This window comes from Gekko japonicus, unplaced genomic scaffold (genome assembly GCF_001447785.1).
Source record: "Gekko japonicus isolate JY-2015 unplaced genomic scaffold, Gekko_japonicus_V1.1 scaffold1903, whole genome shotgun sequence".
NCBI classification, from domain to species: Eukaryota; Metazoa; Chordata; class Lepidosauria; order Squamata; family Gekkonidae; genus Gekko; species Gekko japonicus.
The window spans coordinates 108,748-125,429 of NW_015166477.1; the positions used below are offsets into that span (position 1 = coordinate 108,748).

At 48.4% G+C, this 16,682-nt stretch overlaps 1 protein-coding gene across 1 annotated transcript in view; it reads left to right on the forward strand.

Annotated features, from left to right (window-relative positions):
• NCSTN (nicastrin) overlaps window positions 1–11,920 on the forward strand; it is a 52,202-nt gene extending 40,282 nt beyond the window's left edge. Inside the window, exons 12-17 of the mRNA XM_015412118.1 lie at window positions 1–22; window positions 256–351; window positions 2,300–2,387; window positions 2,507–2,643; window positions 7,662–7,880; window positions 11,310–11,920. Of these exons, the coding sequence (XP_015267604.1) occupies window positions 1–22; window positions 256–351; window positions 2,300–2,387; window positions 2,507–2,643; window positions 7,662–7,880; window positions 11,310–11,432 (685 nt within the window). The 3' untranslated portion in view covers window positions 11,433–11,920. The remainder of the gene's footprint in view (window positions 23–255; window positions 352–2,299; window positions 2,388–2,506; window positions 2,644–7,661; window positions 7,881–11,309) is intronic.
• The last annotated feature ends 4,762 nt before the right edge of the window (window positions 11,921–16,682 follow it).

Here is a 16,682-nt window from a genome sequence, read left to right on the forward strand (position 1 = left end):
TTACGTGACGGAGACGGCCGAGGTGGAGTTCTGTTGACATGATCGGGGAGGGGGGGGAGATCTTCCATCTGTCCTTTGCAAAGGCTTTTGGAGGTGGGGGGGAGCACCTTGTATTGTCTCGCGTGCTCGGTTGCCATAGAGACACGCCAGCAGCCGGCGCGCAGGCCAGGCACGGGAGGGCTGTTGGCCTGCTCTTTCCGTGCGCCGGGCCTGCCTGTCTTGATTAACACCGAGCCCTCTTCCCTTCTCCCGCAGTCCCTGGCAGAAGTGGCCACTGTGGTTGCCCGCGCGCTCTACCAGCTTGCAGGGGGAAGTGGCAACGCCTCAGCTATTCAGGCGGATCCAAGGACGGTACGAGCAGATGGGATCCGGGGGGCCTGGCGCCTGGCCTGAGCCCTCGTGTATTTCCCTTCTGTCTGTCTCTCTTCTCTCTCTCTCCTTGTGTTGACACAACATGTTGTCTTGCGTCCTCTCCCAGAGCTGCTTTCGCCTATTTTTTTTTAAGGGGGGGGGTCTTTTTGCTCTGATTTGTTCCAGTTGGGATGGGGAGAACAAACAGGCCCCTCTGATCCTGGAGCAGTTCTAGAGACCGGTCTTGGGAGGGCGGTGTTGCAACCCAAAATGTTTTGGAGGGTGGAGGAAGAAACACGGTGACCACTCTGAGATCTAGCACAGAGAACCCGTGGCTGTGTTGCCATCTATCAGTGCAGCGGCTGCTGCAGAGCAGAGGAGCTAGAACCTGTTCCAGAACTGGGCATCCGGCTTCTTGCCAAGATCTGCTGGATTCAGGCCCCTTTCGTTCTCTCTCTTTCTCTCTCTTTCTCCCTCTTCCGTTCTTTCTCTTGTGGCAGATACTTTAACCTTTGTAGACTAGTCAAGATGGGTAGCCATGTGTGTCTGGTGCAACAGAAAAGAGCAAGACTCCCATAGCCCCTTAAAGACTGATAAAATTTGTGGCAGGTGATGAGCTTTCATGAGTCTTCACCCAAAGAGTGATTAACACATGGAATTCACGGCCACAGGAGGTGGTGGTGGCCGCCACAAGCATGGACGGCTTCAAGAGGGAATTGGATAAGCATATGGAGCAGAGGTCCATCGGTGGCTATTAGCCGCAAGGTTAGGAACTCTCAAGTCTGGGGCAAGTGATGCTCTGTATTCTTGGGGCTTGGGGGGGTGGTCAACAGTGGGAGGGCTTCTAGTGTCCTGGCCCCACTGCTGGACCTCCTGATGGCAGCTGGTATTTTTGGTTACTATGTGACAGAGTGTTGGACTAGATGGGCCTTTGGCCTGAACTAACATTAGCTTCATATGTTCTTATGTCATTGCTCACTTCAGATATCTGCAGCAGTGACTCAGAGAAGCTCATACCCTGCTGCAAGTTTGTGTTAGTCTTTAAGATGCTACTGAACTTTTGCTCTGTTCTACTTTCTAGACTGGTATCTTACGGGTTTTCTGCCCATTGTTTTGCTGGCCCTTCCTTTTGGGCTGCATTGTAGTTGTAATTAACTGTGCTGTGTTTTTGAGCATCTTTTGTGTCAGAAGATGGGTTATCTGTCCTCTAAACAGGATACTTGTCACTTATGCCAATCAAACATTTTAGCACACAATTACTTGGCAGAACGTATTATTGAAAGACAGTTGGAGGGGCAAGAATTGGAGCTCCCACATGTCCTAGGGAATCGGTCTTGGAAATACAAATGTTCACTCACTGAATTCTCTCCCCACCACCTTTTTTTTTAATACCCAAGGCATCCTTCACAGCTTTCGTATGGTCTCCTATACTCCCGGGGGGGGGGGGGGTGTGTAGACTTGTAGGTGCAATTTTTGAGGGTGCTTAAATTCTGTATTCAGAATATCATTCTATTCTGACATGGAATCATAGACTTTGAAAGTAACATTTATTTATTTAGTTTATTGATTTCTATCCCGCCCATTCCGGCCTAGGCTAGTAGTAGAGTTGGGTTTTTATACCCTGTTTTACTCTACCCTGAGCCGTCTCAAAGCGGCTTACAGTTGCCTTCCCTTCCTCTCCCCACAACAGTCAGCCTGTGAGGCAGGTGGGGCTGAGAGAGTTCTGAGAGAACTGTGACTGGCCCAAGCGCGCTTCATGGGGAGGAGTGCAGAATCCAACCCCATTCTCCAGTTTAGAATCTGCTGCTCTTAACCACTATACCACACTGGCTCTCCCCGGGTCTTTTGGTGTCCTTTGTGACAAAGCAGAGGTTTGCATCCTGATCGCTGACAGGCCACACCACGCTGGCTTGGTGGTCCTGACTGAGCATGTTCATGTCGTTGTCAGGTCACACGTATGTTGTATGGCTTCCTGGTGAGGACAAACAACAGCTGGTTCCAGTCAATTATTAAGCCGGACTTGAAAGGAATTCTGGGTAAGATTGGTTTGAAGGTGGCGGGGCGGGGTGTTTCTTCCTGAGGCCGCATCCTGACTGTGTTCCGTCTGCTTGAGCAGCCTGTCTTAAAAATTCACTCTTGCTGCCATTTCTTCCAGAAAACGAACCTCCTCCGTACTACATTGCTGTTTCGAAACCCGTGAATGCAACCTACCTCGTCCATTACGTCTTGGCCAATCTGACGGGCGCAGTGACCAACCTGACCAAGGAGCAGTGCTTGAACTCCGACGGAGACGTGAGTTTGCTTGTCCTGTTCCTTTTGATTGGCCGCGTGATCAGGCTTTTCCTTCCCCGCCAGTCGTTTTGCCCCCTTGCTCCACAGACCTTCAGCACAAAACACCCCACCATCCAGCCTGAAGGACATCCTCCATTCCCTCGCAGAAGGCCTATAAAGATGGGGAAGGGTAAAACTATTAATCTCCTGCTGCAAATCCAAGCTGTCTGCTCTGCTCGCCCTGCCACCCCTCGGTCCATGCAAGCGTACGCTGGGCATCCAGATGATGCAGGAATGTTGGAGACTGACTTACTGCCAGTGTTCCCTCTAAGCTGAGTTAGTGTGAGTTAGCTCACAGTTTTTTAGCCTCCAGCTCACACATTTTTGTCTTCGCTCAGGAAGGATGGGCTCCAGAGCAAACCAGTTTATGCAGCAGCCAAATGACTCACTCACAATTGTAATGCCAGTAGCTCACAAAGTAGAATTTTTGCTCACAGGACTCCACAGCTTAGAGGGAGCATTGGCCCTGACCCAGGCTAGCCCCATCTCATTAGATCTTGGAAGCCGAGCAGGTATTCGGGCAGGAGAGACCACCCAGGAAGTCTACGGTTGGGTGTAGTGGTTAAGAGCCAGTTTGGTGTAGTGGTTAAGAGTGTGGATTCTAATCTGGGAGAACCAGGCTTGGTTCCCCCACTCCTCCACGTGCAGCTGCTGGTTTGACCTCGGTTCAGTCACGAGCAGTCTATGAAAGAGCTCTCTCAGCCACACCTACCTCACAGGGTGTCTGTTGTGAGGAGGGGAAGGGAAAGGAGATTGTAAGCCCCTCTGAGACTCTTGAGTGAAGGGCGGGGTATAAATCCAGTCTCCTCTTCTGTGCAGAGGCAGGCAATGGCAAACCACCTCTGTTTTGTCTCTTGCCTTGAGAATCCTACATGGTCACCATAAGTTCATCTGCAACTTGACTGCAAAAAACCAGAAAAAGCTATCGGATCCTCTGTGCAAGGGCACAAACATCTGCCATCCCACAGAGCAGATGGGAAAGGAGAGTACTCCGGGGAGGCAAGGTAGATGACTCAGATAAGAAAGCCAAGGGGTGTGTGGATGCACCCGGGGCAAAAAGGTTTCTCCCCTCCCCCATAAGTGCTAAATTTGCAGGCCGTGTTGTACTGCAGGAGTGAGTCCGTTAGACGAGTTGGTGGTCTTCAATCTGTCCGTTTGCAAAGCAAATGAAACTAGGCTTGATTCTGTTTGGGGGGAGCCCTGTCCTGCCTCCCTTTATTGGTGCTAGTCGTTCCCATCCTGCCTTGTGGCTGCCTTGTGTCCCAGGTGGCTCATGAGCAAAGGGCTGTGGTTTAGCACTAAGGCACACGCTGTCCCACGTTCGCCTCCTGTTAAAAGGATACTGGTGTTAGGAAAGACCTTTCTCTGCCTGAGACTCTGGAGAACCACTGCCGGCCAGAGGAGATGATGCTGACTGAGCTAGATGGACCAAAGGTTGTAACTCCCTATAAGGCAGCTCATGATGTTAAATATACACACACACGCATGTGTGTGTAGGTATGAAATGTTCATGGGCAATTGTATTCAAATATCATTTGAATTGCCCTTACCTAGATGGCCTAGGCTAACCCTATCTCGTTAGAGTGATGGCCATAGGAATAAATGGTTTTACAAGTGGATTAGGTTCATGGAGGTCTGTCAGTGGCTACTGGCCATGGGGATTAAAGGGAACCTCCATATTCAGAGGCAGTAAACCTCTGAATCCCAGAGCCAGAAGGCCACACTGGGAAGGTCTCAGCCTCCAAACCCTGTTGTTGGCCCTGCAGAAGAACTGGTTGGCCACTGTGTGAGGCAGGATTGCTGGACTAGATGGACTATTGGTCTGGTTCAGCGGGGCTCTTCTCACATTCAAATCTAGGCAGCTAATCAAGTTTGGGCTCTTCTCACGTTCAAATCTAGGCAGCTAATCAGGTTTCGCCCTGGTTAGTGCTCAGATGGAAGATTGCTAAGGAAATCCAGGATCACTATGCAGAGTCAGGCAACAGCAGGCCACCTCTGCTCAGCTCTTGTGTGGAAACCCCACAGAGCTGCCATCAGTCAGCTGCAACTTGACGGCACTTTCTGTCGTCATGAAGTATCATAAGAGCTCCAGAGTTTTAAATTCTCAGCAATAAAAGGAAATGAGAATACCTGTGCTTAGAGCTGGAGCTATTGAGCTGTTTTTGCTAAAAGCTGGAAGAAGAGGAAGAAGAGGAAGAAGAGATTGGATTTATGCCCCGCCCTTCACTTGGAGTCTCAGAGCGGCTTACAAACTCCTTTCCCTTCCCCTCCCCACAACAGACACCCTGTAAGGTGGGCGGGGCTGAGAGAACTCTGACACAAACTGCTCTTTTTCAAGGACAGCTGTGCCAAAGCTTGTGACTGACCCAAGGTCACACAAGCAAACAAAGATTTTTTTAGCCTAAAAGGCAACATTGTAAGCACAACATAAATGCATCTGGGGAATGTGTACCATAAATGGGGTGGCCCCACAGAGAAGGCCCTTTTCTTTGGCCGCTACCCACTTAATTTCTGGAGGTGGCGTTTCCTAGAATAGCTCCTGCTACAGATGGTTAAGGATCCAGCAGGGTCATAGTGTAGAAGGCATTCCATCAGGTACCTGGGTCCTGGGCCACAGAGGGCTTTATAGATTAAAGAGTTTAACTTTTGCCAGGGACCACAATGGGACACAGTGAAGATATTTGGTGAGAGAGGTTCATACATTATGATTTGTCACCTTGGCTGGACTTGTTGAGGGCTTTTGAACAGTCTTCATGGGCAGCCCCACATTTATTGAATAGCAGCAGTCTAACTTCTGTGTTAATCAGAGCGTGGGTAACCGTGGCAAAGCTGTCTTGGTCCAGGAGGGGACTGAGCTGGCACTTCGTCCTAGACAGTGTGTTTTACCACAGACATCAACTGAATATCTAGATCTAGCAGAACCCCCCTGCCTGTGAAATTAATGTTGAAGGAGGAGCATCCTGAGTTGTCCTAAACCAATGGAGCACCTACCAGTTCTATGCCATAATATGGATGAATGTGTTTGTATGACAAATTCCTGATATCTGACTGCCCTATTCCTGGCCAGTTTTCATCCCATGACAGTACTTAAACAGTCAGCAATCTTGTGAGCAAGTTCCTTGTAATGTTCCTGATTAAACCCCCCCCCCCCAAAGGTTGAGGACCAAAATTATGACCGTCATTTGTTTTAAAAAGTACATGCAAGGAGGAAATTGTTAAGAGCATTTGTTGTGCAAAGTCATAGAATATCTATCTGAAAAGCCCTGGCTGATTCTTGCTGCCAGATAACACAGAGATATAGGAGTCCATAGTGTTCAGTGGAGATCATACGCCATGATGACTGATAGGTGACTGTTCACTGACTCTGTTTTCTGCAAAATCTCCATCATGGAGCCAAGTTATAAGCGGAACTCTGCAACCTGTGGCTTTAAGTCTTCATGATTGAACAGCGGATTCTTGAACTCCTTCCCTCTGTTGCCAGATGTTGAATGATGCTCACAGCAAACTGTAGTTGGTTCATTTGCATCTGATTTCTGCCAATTCTGGTTTGTCCATTCCCCTAAAAACCAGGTTTCCGGGCCAGGATAAAAAATACCATTTTCCACACAGATGTTTTGCTTTGCCTTGGCTTCCTTTTAGGCAGTACTGTTTTTGGGAGCATCCGCGTGACATCCTCCATTGGCCCTGCTTTTTTGTTTCTTTCTCCCCCTGCTTTGCTGTGACTTTTCCCAAATTTGGTTTGGTATGTTCTTTGTTGAAAAATTGCAGTCAAAGCACCTTTAAATGCTGTGTGTGAGAACATTTTTGTCAGTCCTCTCCCACATTAGAACCATTTGCTTTTACCTCTGTTCCTGCAGTCACCATTTCCTCCTTCCCATTGGAAGGCTTCCTCATGCTTTAAAAAAATGGTAACAGCTAGATTGCTATAGCCTAATAATGTTAAATTGCTCTGTTGCACCAATGTGCTTGTTCCCAGCTTTCATTTTTTACAAAAGGTGAGTCTGTAGATATTTTGGTTGTGGAGTTATAAGGGGAAATGTGGCGGCTGCTCATTTCCCCTCGTAATTCTATGATCAAGAGACTAGACTTAAAAAAAAAAGTTGGAAACCAGTACACTGATCTATTGCACCAACATAACATTGTTAGTCTATAGCAATCTAACCAGGCCAAACTTCCATGTGGGTGCTCTGTTGCCATTGTGAAACGTCTCTGCATTCACAGCAATGATGACAGCTACACAGAGTTGTTTCCCTGTGGGGTTTACACAGAGAGAAGAGCAAACTATGGTTTGTTGTTTTTGAACTTCATGACTAACTGTTGTTCATTACCTGGCCATACATAGGGGAAGAAAAGAACATGTCATCCAAGGATCACCTTGGTTTCTTGCTTATAACAGCAAATGGTGGTTTGCCACTCTGTGAGTTTTCCAACTTGATTCTAACTAGCCCTTCCTGGCAACTAACCCCACCCCCTTCCTGTATGTAATGGTTGAGGAAATTCTGTTTCACTGTATCTGAAGAAGTGTTCTTGCACATGAAAGTGTTCTTGCACATTGAATAAAACTTTTTTGGTCTTGGAAGGTGCCACTGGACTTAAACTTTGTTCTGTTGCTTCAGACCAACACGGCTACCCCACCTGAATCTGTTTGGAACACAGTTAAGCAAATGACTATGGTAGCTGCAGTCGCCAACAGTTCCGTAGTTTCTTGATGCTGGTAAATTGGCATCAAGCTCTTCAGGTTGACAATAAAGAAGGATCCAAAATATGAGGCCTTAGACAAGAAGCCATATTTGTGGGTTGGGGGAGGTTAATTGCAGGAGAGCTTTTCACAAATCCAGGAGCCCCTAAACTTGGTTTCCCCAGGGACCTTTTCTCAACTGTACCACTGTGTGTGTTCTGCAAGGCTGTCTTCTGAAAGTCCGGCCAGAATCATCACCTGGGTCTGGCACACCAGCTCACTTCCTCTGCTTTCTCTGCAGCTGTACGAGTACGCATGGGTGCAAGGTCCCCAGGACCCCAACTCTACGACATCCAGCCGCCTTCCGTTCTGCGTCAGGTCAACGGTCCGTCTCACTTCAGCCAGCTCCCCGGCCTTTGAGCTCCAAGACTGGGGCTCCACACAGTACTCCACCTGGACGGAGAGCCGCTGGAAAGAGCTCCACGCCCGGATCTTTCTCGTAGCCAGCAGGCAGCTCGAGGTAAGCATCGGCACCTCCCAAACCATAACGCAGCAACCTGCTTGGCAGCAGGGACAGATGAAGCGTGCCGAAGTCCAGGAAACAGGATCCCAGTTGGTGTTCTCTACACTTTTATTTATTTATTTATTTAATATCCCACCCTCCCTGCCGGAGCAGGCCCAGGGCGGCTTACGTAGTATTATAATAAGATAAAACAGTTAATTAAATAAAATTGCAATAATTTGTATCTTGAGCACAGTCCTGAAAATGGTGGCGCTCGTCAGGAGCCCTGGCACTGTGCTTCACGGCAGGATGATGTACAGCAGCAGTTTCCAACTATTTTGGTATGGTGACCCACCAGTCCAAATCTACTTGGAATAGTGACCCATCCAAGACCAGCTTTTTAGAAGCTCTTGATGAAATATGACCCTGGAACCCATCTAGTTCCGCATCCCGTTTTCTGCACTGGCGCGACCAACGAACATGGCGCGAAGGGTGCAGCTGCCCCCCACCCTGAACCCCAAGCGAGCGGTATTCTGATGTACACAGCCGTTGCATGTGGAGGCTACGTTCCAGCCTTTGACCACCCTCTCCTTCTCCCGTACTCCCTCTAATTCCCCCCACCCCCAAGTTTCTGCAAAACTCACTCTAGTAACCGTCCGGACACGTTTTACTCAATCAACCTGCATATGCAGTGAAGAAAAAAATACCAACTAATGTATGAAAGGGAAGATGCTGTTTCCTGGGTCAGACCTTTGTGGAAAGGGCAGGGGCCGCGATTAAGGAGGGCTGGCCTGAGACCCGCTTCGCAACTCACCTTTGGGTCCCAGCCCACAACCTGAGAAACGCTGACGTAGAGGGTGCTGCGTTGGGCCCCATCTCCCATTTGTGCCGACCCCAAAATGGACTTGGGGAAGGAAGAAGTGTGTGTGTGTGTATGGGTTCACCCTGCTCTCTTTTTGTGGCCTCCTTCCTGTGGCCTTATCTGCCCATTTGTGGGGGCACTCCTAATTGACCAGATGACTCTGTGGTCTAAGTTAGACCTCACACACTGCTTGTACTTCTGAGCTTCTTCGGTATCTCATTAGGAATCTGGGGTCTCCCCCCGCTCCCCAGTGCTGTATCTTCTCATTTACCTGGGCATCAGTGGTCCCCAGCCCCTTCCAGCCTTGGCCCAGTTGTCGTGGCAAAAGATCAGGCTGGCCCCCACCCATCCTGAGCTACCACTGATTTCTCAAGGCCAAGATTACTGCCCGGCTTCATGCTCTTGCGCCTCTTGGCTGAGGTAGGGGATTCCAGTGCGTGGAACTTGGGCCTAGTGTCTGCACACGACAGAATGAAGGAGGTGAGAATTCTTAGATGGGTAAGATGGCACTTGTTCCTATTTCTGACTGCAGGTGGTAAGAATCCTTACATGGTAAGAAGGCACTGGTACCCCCTAAGCTACGACCACAGTATCTCTCTGAAAACGGTACACCTTATAGACGGCCTTTAGAGATTGCAGACAGTAGCTCATTTAATCTTGTGAGCATAATTGCTCGCCTGCACCTTGGAACTGTAAGGCTAAACAAGTATTTGGGGATTGTAAAGAGTGGCGGGATTCCCGTATGGAGAGAAGCCCAGCAGATACTACTATCGATATCAGTCTTCATAATCAACTGCTTGATAGTCTTACGGGCTAGGAGGACACCCTAACACAAAAACAACTTTCTCAGCATCGTATAATATTCCATTTGTCTGTTATAGCCTGATTCCACGGACTGTTATCCTCAGAGAACGTTATTTTGAGTTTCAGATTTAATGCCAATATCCCAAGGCCTAGATTCAACTGCATGCCGGCCAAGCTCCAGTCTAAAGGCAGTACCAGCCACATCATTCAGGATTCCACAGATCTGACGCAAGAAGTATATTGGCAGAGGATTGCGCTTGTACACCCTTCAGGCTGCGGGGTGGTGGGTCACGTGTGTGATGGCTTCCCTCCATAAACCCCTTGCAAGCGGAACTCTAGCCCCAGCACGGTAAAGGCTGGGCCGAAACCTTCTCAGTAGGTGTGTCATGCCCTGACTTGGATGGCCTGGGCTCCTATCCCGGCCTCATCAGATCCCAGGAGCTAAGCAGGGTCGGCACCAGTTAGTGCTTGGATGGGAGACTGCCAGGGAAGCCCAGGGATGCTACTCAGAGGCAGGTAGTGGCAAACCCCACCTCTCTTGGTTTCTTGCCTTGAAAGCCCTGCAGGGTTGCTGTAAGCGACTCGATAGCACTTGACATACCTACCTATGTTATGGGTGCTTGTTTGGTGTAGTGGTTAGGAGCGCGGACTCTAAACTGGGAGAACTGGGTTCGATTCCCCACTCCGCCACATGCAGCTGCTGGTGGGACCTTGGGTCAGTCACAAGTTCTCTCAGAGCTCTCTCAGCCCCACCTACCTCACAGGGTGTCTGTTGTGGGGAGGGGAAGGGAAAGGAGTTTGTAAGACGCTCTGAGACTCCTTTGGGTAGTGAAGGGCGGGGTATAAATCCAATCTCTTCTCTTCAAAACTGTCATACCCTCCCTGTAATCTAAAGTGATGGAACAAATATTTATCTGCCACCTGGTTCCACTATATTTATAGACTAGACTTTAGATCCCAGTGTGTATAAATCTTGGAAGGGTTAATATTTCTGCATACCAGAGTTGGGAAAATGCTGAATTTCTGAACATTTGCACAATTCATGCAGAGTGAATGAGCATGCACGTGTGTATTCTTCTGCATGACTTTGCCCCAAGTCATGAGTGAGTAAAATTGTACCCTTTTTAAGCTTAAACTACATGTTAAGATCACCGGATCATGCATTCCCAATGAAGGAGAAGAGAAGAGATTGGATTTATACCCTGCCCTTCACTACCCGAAGGAGTCTGAGTGGCTTACAATCTCCTTTCCCTTCCCCTCCCCACAACAGACACCCTGTGGGATAGGTGGGGCTGAGAGAGCTCTCTTGAGAACTGCTCTTGAGAGTACAGCTCCAAAAGAGCTCGTGACTGACCCAAGGTCAAACCAGCAGCTGCATGTGGAGGAGTGGGGAAATCAAACCCGGTTCTCCCAGATTAGAGTTCACGCTCCTAATCACTACACCAAATGTAATGTGTTGTTTGGTTCATATTCAGCAGTCGTTCTGTCTTCACATTTTCCCCCCTTTGTGTATGTCTTCCATGGAGGATAGAGTCTCATTTTGTATCCGATGAGAGCAGCCTCCACTTTTAAAGATGCTTCTCTACAAAGATTGTGGGGTGGGGGAAGGTGGATTCCGTGGGTCAGGTCCCTTGCACGCATGCTGTTTGCAGGACAGGATCTCAACCCCTTGAGGCTTCAGTAACATGGCTGCATCCTTTTATTGACAACCCCCCCCCACACACACACACAACGGTTGCGTTATACCCATCATTTTGGTTCTTCTCATTCTCCCGTGCTAGATCATCACACTCGTCGTGGGCATAGTAATCCTGATCATCTCGTTCGTCGCCACCTACTTCATCAACGCCAAAGCGGACGTGCTCTTCACAACCCCACGGGACTCTGGAGCCGTGGCCTATTGAAAGCCCCTCCCTGCAAACGTCCCCCCAGGAGGCCTGCAAAACCAGGCGAGGGATGACGGACAGGTAGACGACTTGAAACGGCTGGTAGAGCAACACTGGAGCCTCTTCCCTGGTTGATGTGCACAGCGGAATGGAAAGGAGTCCCTTCCCTAAACCTTGACTGGATGAAGATTAGCGGCGGTTCATGGACTTTCCCCATCCCCACCACACCTCTTTGACTGGCCTCTGCTCCATACAGCCGCACAGAAAGGAAGAGTCGGATGCCTTGAGTCCGATACTGAATCTTCCTCTCCAGGGGTCAGCATGGGTGGTTGGGGGGAAGGGGCTCTCTGCAGTTTCTTCAGAGCGCCAGCCCTTCCTCTGCTTCCCCCCCCCCTTTAAAGATGCAGATTATCTGAAGAATTCCTCCTATCCCGAGTTATCAAGATGTAAACAAAAGAAGGACCTGGGCCTGGGAGAGTGGGGTGGGATGGGGGTGGGAAAGGGGAAGTTAGGTGTAAAATATCATTTTTTTAAGATTTGGAATTTTTTTGTACATACAATATAAATAGCTTGGTTTAATTAAAAAAAATCATCCTACTTACTGATTAAATCCTTTGACCCCTGTTGCTTTTTTTCCTCTCTCTTTGTTCCTTGGATGACCTGAGGAATTGAGGGTTTTGTGTTTATGGACTTGAGGACAGCATTTTCCGTCACACCGCCTAAACTTTTGAGTGCATTGACTGTATGTGTGGCCCCAACAAGGGCGGAGGAAATTCCAGAACTCTTGCTGTGCCTCTAGATTGTGGGGAAAGTGTCAGTGGGTATCTGTTTATGAGCCTGGCAGTGTGGACAAAGCAAGCCAAGGAGACCCAATATGAGATGGTGTGTATTCAAATTCAGTCTCCCAAGTAATCGTGTTTTAAGAACGCAAGTTTTCAGTCCTCAGAGCTTTGAAGGTTGTCTTAGAAGTATTTGGCGGCTCCTGCTGTAGTCGTCAAAGAGATTTTTGGGTAGACGGCAGGGAGAGCTATAGGGGAGGTACCTTCCATCTTCCTTCGCTGAATCCTCTTTTCAGACATTAACTCAGTCTGAGTTTGAGCCCATGGCAGACTCGTTTTTTGCTCTGCGTACGTTACACTTTCTCTTCACCGGGGAGGGGTAAGGATCCTGTTTGTGTGTTTACATGAGAGGCTCAGGAGAAAGCCGAGCCTACAGATATTTCAAATAAATAAATATACAATAACAAATTCACGACAGATGTGCATCAAGATTACACTGGCAGCATAAGCGAAAATTGCACGGTTCTGTTATCGGCGTGGATTCCCGGTCCGTTAGACATTGATGGCAGCAGATCCATTGGAGGGGTAAATTTTAGAAGCAAAGGGCGCGCACCCCACGTCCCTCCCCCAAATGTTTTTCTCTTCACCAGAGCTCAGATATCAGCATTGTGCTCAGCTGTCAGGAAAGCATTGGGGGGGGGGAGCAAACAGCTTTTGAAGGCTGAATCCATGGGCATGGCTGCCCTCACCCCTTTGCCCATTTTGCTTTGTCACCCCAGCTGATACGTGACTGGAGCAAAAGCCAGCTTTAAACAGCCTTATTTGCTAATAGTATCTGGTACCGAGGGGTCCACTGCCCCCGAACGTGGAGGTTCCATTCCTTCCTATCATGCCTGTCGGTAGCTCTTCTCCATGGATTTGTCTAATCTCTTTTGAAAGTCATTGGAACCAGCGGCCCTCACCTCCGGGTATCAAGTCCTGTAATGTGTTCTGCGAAGGACTTTGTTCTGAATCTACAACCCGTCAAGTTCATCTAGTTACTCTAGGATTATGGAAGAAAAGGCTCCCCTGCCTTGCTTTCTCCACAGCCTACCTGTTATTTTTTTCACATCCCTTTACTTGCCTTCTTTTCCCTAAACTGAAAAGCCCTTCTAGCTTTCCCATTTGCTCATATGGAAGAGGCTTCTAATCTTTGATCATTTTCCACACCTTTTTCCCAGAGATCCTTTTTTTGAGTTTGGGATAACCAGAAGGGTACCTCGTTATTCCAAATGTGTCCCCGTATACAGCTCATTGGTTCGCGTGCAGGTTCTGCCGGGGATTTTATCCCCCTCTGTTATTTTTCCCTTTAGAACAAGACAGAGATCCTTTCATCCGCTCTCTCTCCCTCTCCCCAGCCCTTGGAGCTGATGGCTGGCAAGGCAAAGAAGCAGCTGCCTTTGTTGTCTGTGCCTCCGCCACTCTGTGGACAGCCAACAGGTCTCCCCGCGGACAGCGCAGTAAGCTCTCCCCACCCCCAGTTTGCTGGCTGCAGAAAGTCGAGTAGCAGCGGGACGGGCTGCAACCCAAAGCCGTCCAGCCAGGGCTGCTGCCGATTCTGGAAAGCACCAAAGCCGGGTGCCAAATGTTTGCCTTGCCGCACTGGACTCCTTTGATAAACCTTCCCTCTGACCATCGCCTAAATCTGTGTTTCCCAGCCTGTGGGTCACAGGTTCTTGCAGTTTTAATGATCTGTGATCTTTTTCCTTAGCAGGTCCTGACACCAAGTAAATTTTGTTGTTCAGTCGCACAGTCGAGTCTGACTCTTCGCGACCCCATGGACCAGATCATGCCAGGCCTTCCGGTCTTCCACCGTCCTCTGAAGTTGACTCAACTTCATGTTCGTTGCATCGATGACACTGTCTAACCATCTCATCCTTTGCCGTCCCCGTCTTCTTTGACCTTCAATCTTTCCCAGCATGAGGGTCTTCTCCAGGGAGTGCTCCCTTCTCATTTGGTGGCCAAAGTATTTGAGCTTCAGTTTCATTATCTGGCCTTCCAGGGAACAGTCAGGGTTGATTTCTTTTAGGATTGACTGATTTGATCTTCTTGCAGTCCAAGGGACAAGTAAATTTAGACCATTCCAAAAAGACTGGGGGACCACTGTTCTAAATTGAGGATCTGCAGACATATAGAGGGTAGTCAACTGGCTGTGCAGGCTGGAAGTCCCAAGGTTTAGTCCCTGCCATTTCTGGTAACAAGGATTTTTGGTAGCAGTGCAGCAAATCAACTTGATCTCAGACAGTTGCTACCAGTTTGAGGAAACTTAGCTAGACACCTAGCCTTGGAGAAAGGCAGTTTCATAAGTTATTTGGAAAGCCTATAGCTTACCATCTTCTACTGATGGTCCCAGGTTCAATAAGACTTCACATTTATAGAGTGCTTTCAGTATTCAAAGAGCTTCGTGTACATTGGGGTTAGATCTGGTGCAAAATTTCTATTTGTGCTAGAGCTCATGCATAAGTGAAAATGTAAAAAACCCAAAAAAGAACCATGATAGCCACAGTAAGTCAGACATTGTGCAACCAATTTCTGGGCATTAGCATATATAGGGAGGAAAGTGCTAGGTCTTATGCAAGTGGAACCTTGCTGAGTTGATGTTTCTGCTTGCATCTTGCCAAATCCAAGCATTCTATTCTCTTGTAATCCTTACAAAAAAATCTGTACCATTATCATCCCTTTATGGCAGACAAGTCTGGCTTATTTAAAGCTACGACACGAGTTTGGCTTAGATTAAGTGTAAACCAGGAGGAAACTTTTGGAGGAAACAGAGCACAAAACTCCTGTGTGGACACGCTGTTTCCAGTGTAAATACCTTTTGTAGAATCATAGAGTTGGAAGGTACCTCCAGGGTCATCTAGTCCAACCCCCTGCATAATGCAGGAAATTCACAAATATCTCCCCCCCCCACACACACACACCAGTGACCCCTGCTCCATGCCCAGAGGATGGCAAAAAACCTCCTGGATTCCTGGCCAAACTGGCCTGAAGAAAATTGCTTATCAACCCCAAAGTGGCAATCAGCATTTCCCTGGACATGTAAGAGAGGGCCACGAGAACTGATGCAACCCTTCCTGCCCTCTGTTCTCACGCTCTGCCTAAATTCACAGAATCAGCATTGCTGTCAGATGGCCATCTAGTCATGTGTATGTGATGAATAGCCCTGATGTGGATGGCTCAAGCTAGTCAGATCTCAGAAACTAAGAACTGACCATGGTTAGCAATTTAGGTGGGAAACCACCCAGGAAGTCCATGGTCACTGTGGAGAAGAAGGCAATGGCAAACTACTTCTGTAAGTCTCTGGTCTTGAAAACCCTGTGGTGTCACCATAAGTTGGCTGTGACTTAATGGCACTTTATTCACACAATAGGTGAAGAGCAGCCTGATTAGCCCAGAGTAGCCCGTGGTCATCAGAGCCGGAGGCTAACCAGGGTTGGCCTTGGTTAGTATTTGGATGGAAGACCACCAAGGAATTCCAGAGTCACTGTGCAGAGGAAGGGGATGGCAAACCACTTCTGTGAGTCTCTTTCCTTGAAACCCTACAGGATCACCATAAGTCTCTTTCCCTGAAAACCCTATGGAGTTCGCCATAATTGGGCTGTGACATGGTGGCACTGTTCATATGTGTGTGATGATAGCTCATCTCTTCAAAACTGTAGGGTTGAGGCTACACAAAATCATAGATACCCAAGAAGGGTACACTTCCATGGTGAGCGATCGAGATGGGAAGCCACGTTAGTCTGTTTGTAGCAGTATAAAAGAGTAAGAGTCCAGTAGCACCTTAAAGACCAACAAAATTTATAGCAGGGGACGAGCTTTGGTGAGTCACTGCCAATGCTCCCTCTAAGCTGTGGAGTCTTGTGAGCAAAAGTTCTATTTGGTGAGCTACCATCATAAAAGTCATGAGCAAGCGATTTGGCTACTGCATAAAGTCGTTTTCTCTGGAGCCCATCCCTTCCTGAGCTAAGACGAAAATGTGTGAGCCGGGGGCTAAAAAAATATGAGCTAGCTCACACTAACTCAGCTTAGAGGGAACACTGGCTCACTGCTCACTTTTTCAATGACTCAAGAAACCTCAGCCCCTGCCACAAATTTTGTTAGTCTTTAAGGTGCTACTGGACTGGAAGGCCAGATAATGAAACTGAAGCTCAAATACTCTGGCCACCCAATGAGAAGGGAGCACTCCCTGGAGAAGACCCTGATGCTGGGAGAGATTGAAGGTCAAAGAAGACGGGGACGGCAAAGGATGAGATACTTATACAGTGTCATAGATGCAACAAACATGAAATTGAGCCAACTTCAGAGGACGGCGGAAGACCAGAAGGCCTGGCGTGATCTGGTCTATGGGGTCGCGAAGAGTCGGACTCGACTGTGCGACTGAGCAACAACAAGTGAGTTCTCTGTTCAGTACAGGGACTGAGTGCTGTAGCATTTTAAGGAAAGGGAAAGA